The 11,434-nt window shown below is 37.2% G+C and overlaps 1 protein-coding gene across 38 annotated transcripts in view; it reads right to left on the reverse strand.

Moving 5' to 3' along the window:
- DLG2 (discs large MAGUK scaffold protein 2) overlaps window positions 1–11,434 on the reverse strand; it is a 2,168,441-nt gene that overhangs the window by 169,578 nt on the left and 1,987,429 nt on the right. For all 38 annotated transcript variants that reach the window (XM_063783330.1, XM_063783332.1, XM_063783324.1 and 35 more), the window contains one exon: window positions 8,959–9,073. In XM_063783330.1, coding sequence (XP_063639400.1) covers window positions 8,959–9,073 — 115 coding nt within the window. The remainder of the gene's footprint in view (window positions 1–8,958; window positions 9,074–11,434) is intronic.

Below are 11,434 nucleotides of genomic sequence, written 5' to 3' on the forward strand. Positions count from 1 at the left end.
TAGACCTTGAAGTAGAAGAATGGAGGAAAACGTGATGGTCAATGGAAGAGTCACTTATGATACTTTTGTTCCTCTTCCTACAGAAATATAAAAATTAAAAACCTTTTAAAATCAGGTAGCCTATGATTGCAGGGGAAAGAGGAAACTCCCAGATCCACAATGACTCCTCCTTCTTTCTATTTCTGGCATAAAATTAGCTGCCTAAAGACAAAGCCTTTTATTCCACAATTAAGGATACAACTAAAAATGCAAATCCCTGAAAGAGTAAGCATGATGCTAATGGGTCTCAAAATATAAATGAAGAATCAAAATCTATTCTGCTTTAAAGAAGGCACCAGTTTAGGAGGCAGGCTCTAAGTACTTGAAGCAATAAAAGGAACTCCCCTTTGCCTAACAAGTCCCATATAGCAGCCTCCTTCATACATTCAGTTTAACGTCATCCTAACAACAAGCCTGTGAACTAGGTACTATGTCCATTTTATAAATGTGACACTCAAGTTTTAGCAAACAATAAGCTATGCACGACTATCATTATCCATAACGATAAGTTATGAATTCTGGATGAGAAGCCAGATCTAGTTGGAGGAAATCAGTACAAAGTATAAAACAGAAGTTATATCATCAATAGGAATTTAACCAGTGCCTTGACAAGTCTAGACTCTGTCCAGACTTCCTGCTTCATCCTGTTAAACTGTTTCAGGTACCTGATTATGTTCCCCTCCCAGTTACCTTTGTCCCCACTAAGATTTTAAGAGAGAAAAGTAATTCTGAATTCAAGAAGTTTCTATTTCCTATTCTGCTGCAACATATCATAGTCAATATGTTTCTAAGTGAATAACTAATGATCTTGCTAAATAAGAATTATGAGGAAATGAATGTGTGCAATAAAAATACCACTGTCAGCTAGCCCTGTGCCAAGTACTGGGCAGGGGGGTGCACACAGCTAACTGTGGCATGTTCTCTGGGAAACAGCCAACATGTTGGGTCCAAGATTGGAGGGGAAGAAGACAAAAATGTGACTTATAACACAGTCCACGGATTTTATGGCTTTGCCTTAAATGTTCTCAAGAAATCCATCGCCAAGTGAAGCTGGAAGCAGCTTGTACCACTGGAGTGAAGAATCCTGCCATTCCACACTCTTCTTTATCATCCCCAGGATACTAACCAGCAGTTAAATGGGGCAGTAAGTAGAGTGAAAAGATATGTTTGCTACTATAGAGAAAAATAAATGACCAGAGTGTCTTACCTGCATGATGATGTAGCTTTTCCCTCCCACCAAAATCAGTCAGGTGGGAACACCCTTCCCCCAGAACAAAAGCTCAAAGGCGAAGTGTCTAGGATGGAATGTGTTTTCTTGAGACTGCTCTTGACATAACTTCAAGCCTTAGTTCCCAGGAATAGAAAGACTAACTGTGTTGAGAATGAGGTTCACCCTGGGCCCTTCCCTTACTTCAAGTTGTCTCACTAAGAGGTTATGGGCTGTGCGTGCTTGTCTAAATCCATTATTAAATTAGGTCCCAATTTAAAGAGTTTGTCACACAGTTTAGCAAACAAATGAAACAGCCTGAAAGGCCTTGCAGCACCACATATTTTCTGGAAATCCCAGTAGCAGCAGGTAGAGCCTGCATCCTGAGGATGCAACCAGACTCAATGCACTTGGTGTCAGCCAAGCTGGTACTGGATTTCCATAGGATTGTTCAAATCCCTTGGCTTATATTTTAATATTTTCTCTCACATTTGTATAGGAAAGATAGTCTTGGAATTAATTCATTTAACAAATGTTTCCTAAGGAGAATTCTTTATGCCAAGCACTGTGGCATAAAGCACTAGAGCTATGAAACATCAAGACATTACTGGGATTTGCAGGTCCAGTATTGAATAATACTGATTCATTTCAAAACATTTTATCATAAATGCTTAACAAGGACCAGAGTAGTCACTATCTTAACAGGTGAGTTTCAAATATTAGTGGTCTTCTGGGCAAATTTCACTTCAGGGAGTCAATAGGCATGTTGTAAAAATCAAAATAGGATAATAATTGCAAGGCACATAACACATGGGGTATCAGGAAATGAATTACCATAATGGTCTGCATACTATTTGGATTGCCTATAGATCTAGACTGTGAGAAACTTGAAGAAAGGGGTTCTGTGGTCTTATTCATCACTGTGCCCTTAACATCTACTACAGACTGGTACATTGCAAGTAAGTACAAACACCATATTTATTGAATGAAAGAATCAAGGCATGAAGGAATCAATTTATGAATGCCTTAAGTTAAACGAGGGGCAAGAAGCTGACCTGAGTGCGTTTGTCATATTACATAGCCTTTGAGGCAAAAACTGTCTCAGGTAGTAGCAACTTTGAGTAACATATAGACTTAGAACTACTGTAAAAGAAATAAGACTTTGAAATTCAGAACAAAACTATGAGCAGAGGGCTGGAAAGGGGTGAAGAATGCCAAGGGGAAATAGAAGAAATCATGTGGTTAGGAAGACTGATAACATATATGGAGACTTGGAATGGCCTACTGTATATGCAGTGAGTCTTTCTATCATGTGGCTTCTACTGAATTCCTTTCAGGTTCTGCATCTGGGTAGAGCCTTGTTTGGATGAGAAATGCTGATGAGTTGACAGAGCTGAGCATTCTGGAGCCATGGAATGCTGGCCATCTCCTTCAGGCTTCATGGGGTCCAGAGGAGCAAAAATCTAAAAGCCATCAGAAAGTCTATCCTTCTTCCTTTGCTGAAGGCAAGCAATGGGATGAGAGAGGCTTATCTCACTGCTGAGAAAACAGCGTCTTAGTCACAACCAATTCTGTGGTCTCTCTGTCTGACAGGGAAAAGGTGGCTTCATAGTAAATGATGAATATTACCAACATTTATCAACGACTTCCCATGTGCCAGATATCTAAATTCACTATTTTATTTAATTCTCACAACCACTTATTTTATTTTATTTATTTATTTTATTTTATTATTATTATACTTTAAGTTTTAGGGTATATGTGCACAACGTGCAGGTTTGTTACATATGTATACATGTGCCATGTTGGTGTGCTGCACCCAGTAACTCATCATTTAGCATTAGGTATATCTCCTAATGCTATCCCTCCCCTCTTCCCCCACCCCACCCCACAACAGTCTCTGGTGTGTGATGTTCCCCTTCCTGTGTCCATGTGTTCTCATTGTTCAATTCCCACCTATGAGTGAGAAGATGCAGTGTTTGGTTTTCTGTCCTTGCGATAGTTTGCTCAGAACGATGGTTTCCAGCTTCATACATGTCCCTACAAAGGACATGAACTCATCATTTTTGATGGCTGCATAGTATTCCATGGTGTATATGTGCCACATTTTCTTAATCCAGTCTATCATTGTTGGACATTTGCGTTGGTTCCAAGTCTTTGCTATTGTGAATAATGCTGCAATAAACATACGTGTGCATGTGTCTTTATAGCAGCATGATTTATAGTCCTTTGGGTATATGCCCAGTAATGAGATGGCTAGGTCAAATGGTATTTCTAGTTCTAGATCCCTGAGGAATCGCCACACTGACTTCCACAATGGTTGAACTAGTTTACAGTCCCACCAACAGTGTAAAAGTGTTCCTATTTCTCCACATCCTCTCCAGCACCTGTTGTTCCTGACTTTTTAATGATCGCCATTCTAACTGGTATGAGATGGTATCTCATTGTGGTTTTGATTTGCATTTCTCTGATGGCCAGTGATGATGAGTATTTTTTCATGTGTCTGTTGGCTGCATAAATGTCTTCTTTTGAGAAGTGTCTGTTCATATCCTTCGCCCACTTTTTGACGGGGTTGTTTGTGTTTTTCTTGTAAGTTCATTGTAGATTCTGGATATTAGCCCTTTGTCAGATGAGTAGGTTGCAAAAATTTTCTCTCATTCTGTAAGTTGCCTGTTCACTCTGATGGTAGTTTCTTTTGCTGTGCAGAAGCTCTTTAGTTTAATTAGATCCCATTTGTCAATTGTGGCTTTTGTTGCCATTGCCACAACCACTTTATGGTATCCTATTACTATACTCATCTTCACAGATAAAGAAAGTAAGCCCAGAGAAACTGATTCGTCCATGGTCACAGAGCTAGGATGTGGCAGAACCATGATTCACATGTTTTTCTATCTGGCAGAAGCTAGCAACTGTGTGCTTAAATGCTGCTCTACAATGTCTCACAAATAGGATCTGAATGTCCATGCTCATGTTGTCTAGCTGTGGGATCGTGGGGGAATCATTTAACTTCTCCGAGTTTCAGTTTCTTCATCTATAAAATGGAGGCAATATCCCCTGAATCATAGTGTTTTGGGGAGAATTCTATGGGATAATACATGTAAAACAATAGAATAATGGTTGACCCATAGAAAATGTCTGACAAATACTTCCCTCTATTTCTACCTCCTCATCTGTGTCAGGGATAACTGCCTTCCAAGCTGGCTACAACACCAAGGGTCTAAGGATCCTCGATATGTTTAATATAAGGTAGTAAAGACACTCTCTTTTGTTTGTCTGTGTACCGTGTTATCTGCCTGGAATGTTCCCTCTTGTCTATTCCATCTGCAAGCCGTAAATCATGACCCATTAGTGAGTTATTAAATCAAGTTAATGAGCTATGATCTCCATTTTTTAAAAAGGAGAGAAACAGAATGGAAAATAACAAAGTACACTGTATACAAAAAGTGTTATTACTATTTAACAAAAATGTTCTTTCTGTTTTATGTGTATATGTATTTACTGGGTCAGGATAAACAATGTACTTCTTACTTTGCTTCTAAATATTTGAAAGGCTCTTGGTTACCTCATATAAGAGCTTCAAAAATTACTTAGATATCTTTCCATGGAAGCAATCAAGATTCCAGGCCTTTCTAGAGCTAACAGATCTTTTCATATCACATTGCATTTAATTATCTTCCCTTCGTCTGTCTTCCCCAGCAGACATAAGTTTTTTGCAGACAGGAAACATGACTGTTACTGCCGCGTCCTCAGTGTCCATTATAGGTCCTGGCACATAATATACACTCAAAAAATGTTTGATGAAGGTCTGAATAAATCACAGCAACTGTTTCTTAAATCCACATTCAAAACTCAGAGGTTATTTGCTTGAACTCTCAAAATCGATACGTTTTATTAACAAGTGAACAGGGCTGAGTTTTTCTTTTACATTCTTTCCTGTGACCTTTTTCTCCTTCCCCTTGGTGGAATGATTTGCTTTTTTTCCTTGCCCTCCCCATTCTCCCAGCATCCTGGGTACTCTAGCTTTCCTTTTATCAAAACAAAGGATTGTTCTTTAGAAATTTGCACTTTTGTATAAATTTAACCCCCATATCTTTGGCTTCTCCTAGTAGCATTTATACAAAAGGTGCATCCCTGTTAGTAGCAGGAAAAGCCGTGTTCTTTCTTTATTATACCAGCTTTTATCAGCTAGTAGATAAGAAGGGAAAAGGATATTTTAGAGTAGGGAGATCTTCATGAGCTCATAAACTCACTCTTCCAAGGCAGTGAACGAGAGCCTCAAAATACATGCAATAAAATTCATATTCCAGTAGCTCAGGAGCCTAAATGCACCTATGTTTGAAGAATTGATAATGTACTTGCGCAGCATTTTGAAAAACATTTTATTCATATTTGTAACTTTATTTACTTTTAAATGAACTACATGTTTCACAATGCTTTACTGCTATATGTTTCACAATGCAGGAAATACACAATACAAGTAGCATATTAAATCAAACATACCCAAATCATTCCCATAGAACACGAACAGTTAACATTAGCAATAATCAATTCCACTTGCACAGCACCACTAAAGTACTTCAAGCACTTCACACGAAAGATTAAAGGAAAAAAAGTATAACTAGATTAGAAAATAGAGAGGTTTGGCTCATGTTTAAAATACTGCCTGGCTCAGAGAGTGCTGGTTACCACGCCCTTCAAAATTTCAGGTAAAGAAATTGCTACTACCTGGGAAGATCATTTCTAGTGGGGAAATGAAGGCAGCTTCTGCAAGACCCCAGGAAGGTACATTCTCTCTGACACCACCAGGACCAGGGCTAGAGTTGGGAGCATGCTTGTAAGCATGCGTGTGTGTGTGTGTGTAGGGTATGGGAGGTAAATCCAAGGGGAAGAATGGTTTTTTGGTGCAAGCAAATATTTTACTAAGTCAGCTAAATTGTTTCTCACAGAACAAAGAAGGTGCTTGCTTTCTGATTTAGGTTTTGGCTTCACAGAAAACTATAAATAATACCAAAGAAATCCCACATTCCTACAGCACAGTTTATCCTGTGCAAAAACCTCAAAGACATTTGTGTTAGAATTTCTCCTCTCCTTATTCCTTAATCAAAGAGTCCAGCACTGTGCTGACAGAAGCAGATTGGGAATCACAGCTAAAGTGTATTCAACAGCTGACACCACATAAACTAGGCCCTTAGGGAGGCAGAGTGATGTGGGGAGAAGTATGGGACTGGGGGTAGGAGAGCTGATTCTGCCACAAATAGCTGTGGGATCACAGGCAAGTCTCTGTCTCTGTTCTCCTCAGGCCTCAGTTTCCTCTTCTGTAAATTAAGCAGAGGGCCCAGTGATAGCTAAGTTTCCTTCTAGCCCTAGAATTACATAAAGCTAAGTAAAGTGAGGAGAATAACACCATTTTCAGGATGTTATTCTCAGATTTGAGACATGATCATCCTCTTATATTTATATAATCAGAGAAACCCTGCTAGTAATTTATTCTGAGAGAGCAAGTAGTTGACTTTCTAAAATAAACACAACTGACCATGGTCCTATACAAGCACTCTAGACAAAGCAAGCATCTGTATGAAAATCCTGTAGCCAAAATTAGTATTCAAGAAGTACAAAGGTACAAACTTGTTGAATCCTTTTTGGTAAGAATTTCACTTAGGCCTTGCTTCTTGCTTTTATTTTTTTTTTTGGTCTGTTTTATCACTTTTCATGAGAATAAGGCCAGGGGGCTCTTGTAAGTTCTTTCTTTCTGATTTGCTGATATGACTATACGCATGGCCCATATTTCTTTTAATTTTATGTCTCTTAGAGTCATTTAGATGCTAAAGTCAGCCCTCTAGGTACAAAATAAGTAGTAATAATTGAATATTTGGAAACTAAATACCGTATTTGTATATTACAGAGATTTCATTTGGGGACTTTCTTATGAAGTGTCAAGTATTTTTGAGTCTCATTAAAAAGAGGTTCCTCCTTTCAATACAATCTCCAACCATTACTTTGTTACTCTAAGTCTTTGTCTCTTCTGTACGTTATACTTTTATTTATGATTTTAGAGAATAAAGATCTGAATCTAATTACTACTCTTTCAAATAAGTGTATTAGTTTTATATAATATCATATCACTTCATTTAATTTTCTTAATCTTCCAAAACTTAATAGCTATTAGCAATATATTTCAGCAAATTTCTTCTAGTATCTGAACAATTTATGCATTCTATCTCTTAATAAGATACTTGGTAATTTTCCCTCCAAGCTTTATTATATATATAACCATTTCAGTTACACTAACTGATTTAGTTCTATCCTATTAACCCAGCTGACTTTTTCCAATTTGCTACCAGGGACTAAAACATTTCAAAATTTAAAAATATTTTGTAGCATGTAGACCAGCAATACAACACAAGAGAGAAGAAGAACCACAAATGGAGCTTGTTAGCTTTCCATCATATTTGTAATGTCACTACAAGACATGTTTTAGGGTGGTTCTGAACAGTCACAGATTACAATTAAGGGTATCAAAATAATCTTTTGAAATGGAGTTGGCCAAATTCACAGGGTTAATAACTTGTTTTTCTTAATCTCAGGGCTTCCCTGGAATAAGAAAGGACTCTAGGCTTATCAGTTCAGTCGAGAAATTAAGCCCTATGAGAACCTGTGCCTTCCAGAATCCCACTCCCTTCTTAGCCCTGCTGTGAATACCAAATACATACAAAACTTAACTTTAGAGCCAAAGTGGAACCAACAGCAAAAGTTCAACTCAAACATGTAAATTAGTATCTATAACATATATGTCATGCCTAAAATTTCAGGTAAGAAGGATATGACCTCAGGTTGGAGTCAGATTGAATTCAGGCCAGAGTGGGGAGTGGAGAATACAATAAGAATGGGCATGGTTCTTCCATATGGTACATAGATTCATGTTGCCCGTTAATTAGGCATCGCTTTCTTCCTTTTGCCTATTAGTACTTATATATTTTTAAAAGTACAGTCAGCACTGATGAAGTTTGGAAGTAATACAGGAAGCTTGTCTTGGAAGAGGAGCATGTTATAGTTGAGTGTTGATGGATCTTAGTCAAGAGGTAGCTACTAGGATGAAAGACTGGAAGGCATTTCACATTCAATCAATCATTTATCTTTTTCTGGCAAATTAATGAGTTTTGTCAGACAAGGAACAAGTAACTTTTATGGTCTGAGAAAAAAACTGGTAGCGAGATGACACAGAAGGAAGTCTTTCTGCCAAAACTTGTTAGAGAAAAGCACATAACTCTTTAGAAGAATGCCGTGGATTTTAAACTGATGCACTAAAGTTAATGCAATCAGTATCAGGCAGGTTAGGAGATAATACAGGAATATTTTCTTTTCACACTGATGGTAAGCAAATGTCCAAGGGTTTGGTCCACATATGCCATTTAAGATTTATTAGAAATGAAAATGTTTCTTCTCATTATTTTTATTGCAACCTATGCTGAGCACTTTATCCTGAATCATAACTTTGCCAAAGAATAACTTGATAAAAGCAGGCACCTTTAACTAATTTAATCTAATAACATTTCAAACATTTATTCCAAATGCTTAAACACAAGGTCTTTCAGTAGTGTACTGATGAACATGGGTTAAGTGGGACACATGTTCTGTTGCTACATGGTGTTGCCTTTGTTTTCTCAAGTTGAATTGCTCACAAAGTGCAGATAGAGAAATACTCCATTGCCTACCTGACGTAGAGGGAGCGTTTCTGATTGGTTCGCAGGGATCCGGACCCGGAGCTCATGCTGTGGTTCATCATCTGCTCTCGTAGGTCATGGATTTTGGCCTCAAATCGAGCGTAATCTGGGAATGAAAACAAAGGTAGCAAATTTTGCTCTGTGCCTTCAAGAGTTGGAAATGCTGCACAGCCCAGGCAGCCCCTCACCCACGTTGTTGGTTCCTTTGCCAAATAATGGGGAGATGTGCAACTCAAGGGTATGCCTGTTTACTATTATTTATTCACAGACATTTATAAGAGGAAAATGATAAATCAGTTATTTCCCAAAAGGTACCTAGAAAACACACCACCATCAAATTCCCAACTTGTAAAAAGTCCATGGGGGCTGGGAGAGGGAGGATGGGGGATCATGGGAAGGCAGGGAGGTAGATGTGGTTATAAACAGGCAATGTAAAGTATCCTTGTGGTGATGGAAATGTTCTCTATCTTGCCTGCAGTGGTGGATATTGGTAACTGCACGTGTGATAAAATTACACAGAACTAAACACACACACACACACAACTGCGGAAAATCTGAATATCGATGAATTGTGTCAATGTGAATATCCTAGTTGTGATAATATGCAATAGTTTTGCAAAATGTTACTATTGGGAGAAACTGAGTAAAGTAGTTATTTCTTACAGCTGCATGTGAATCTATAATTACCTCAAAAACAAAAAGCAAAAACAAAAAACAAAAAACAAAAAAAAACTCCATGGGAATCCCAACTCAATGGGGTATTGAGGAGAGACTCTAGTTACTCTCAGCCTGACAGACCTGACAATCAAGAGTTTGGTGATGAATTGTGTAAGAAATGTCATTTAATTTAACTAAATTTTGTTAGGGGGTGGGGGTCTGCTAGAAGTTGACCACTTGGGATCATACCTCAATTTTGTCCTATAGCTTTGCCCACATGCCAAATTTTAGAAATTTTCAAACATTAAAAGTTATGGGGATAAAAAAATCAAATAAATCTGTATATTATACCATTGCTATTGTTTCACAGAAAAAAATATTTTTGGCATGTCAACCCAATAAAGATAAAGAAAGAATCGGTTCTAAGGTACTTATTAACACAATGAACATGTAAAAAGAAATGGCTTTTGATGTTTCAATATTTTTTATCACAACCTAGAAACTTCTATCATTTCCTTGGCAAAACAATGTCTTGCTTTAGAAAATTCAGCAGGCTTAACTTACCCACAAATAAACTTAAAAATGTTAATTGAAATTATAAATGGTTCTTTTAATTACGAAGAAACTCACCATGAAGAATTTTAATAGAGTATATCAGTACATTTCAGAAAACAATTTGATTTTCAATTCAATTTATTCACAACTTTAATAAAACAAGGATGAATGAATATAATAAAAGATGATCTACTTACAGAGTGTTTCAAATTCTTTATAAGAAAAAGTTCTATAAAATGTAATTTCATTTCAACTTACTGGATAGGTATTGATTAATGTAGGGATAGCTTTTCTAAAAGATTTGACCTTAGTTTTCAGCACTAAATAGATAACAGGAAAATAAACTCTGAATATTAAATATTTTTAAAGTTTAGTACACAACAGATAAAGCCATAATAGTTGGCTGGAAATTTCTGGTGCATAAGCAAAGTCTGGTATTATCCAGATTTGGAAGGCTTCCTGCTCATGCTTAGCTTTGAATAAATAAGTCCTAAATGATTAAATAAGTAGAACACATATTTAACAACATATTTAAGGTAAAAATCTATTGACTATAATTTAGGAAAATGTATTTCATTTTCTAGCAAGAGAAAACATTTATTTATAAACATTAATATGATACTGTATGCAGGCCAGGCGTGGTGACACACACATATAGTCCCAGCTATTTGGGAGACTGAGGCAGGAGAATCACTTGAGCCCAGGATTTCAAGGTTTTAGTGACTTATGATCTCATCACTGCACTCCAGCTTGGGTGACAAAGAGAGACCCTGTCTTTATTTAAAATTAAGGAAAAATAAAGATACGATACTGTATGCAGATTTAAATCATTTTGAGCAAATCGTATTTTCTTGCCACCTTGGAAGAGTCAATTAACATTTATTGCTGGCCACATGGCAGACAATATGCTCAATCCTTCATGGGCATTATCTCATTTCTGTTTTAAATTACAAAATGAAGTCTATGGATGTTGAAAATTTTGAAATATATAGAAAAACACAGGATAAAAATTGAGAGGCTCTCGTCTCTTCTGCCTTCCCTTACCTTCTCTCTCACTGCTCTCTTTCCCTACAGCTTACCCTAGTGGTACATGTATGGTTGTGTGCCGGATATGTATGTGTGTGTTTGTGGGTAGCTGTGTGTACATACACACATACCCATACAAACAAGACCATAGCTCTTTATTGTATTAAGACTTTTCCCCCCTTTTTAATAGTGTAATTTGGATATTTTCCTGCCATCTACCAAATACATA

This window comes from Pan troglodytes, chromosome 9 (assembly GCF_028858775.2).
Source record: "Pan troglodytes isolate AG18354 chromosome 9, NHGRI_mPanTro3-v2.0_pri, whole genome shotgun sequence".
In the NCBI taxonomy this organism is placed as follows: domain Eukaryota; kingdom Metazoa; phylum Chordata; class Mammalia; order Primates; family Hominidae; genus Pan; species Pan troglodytes.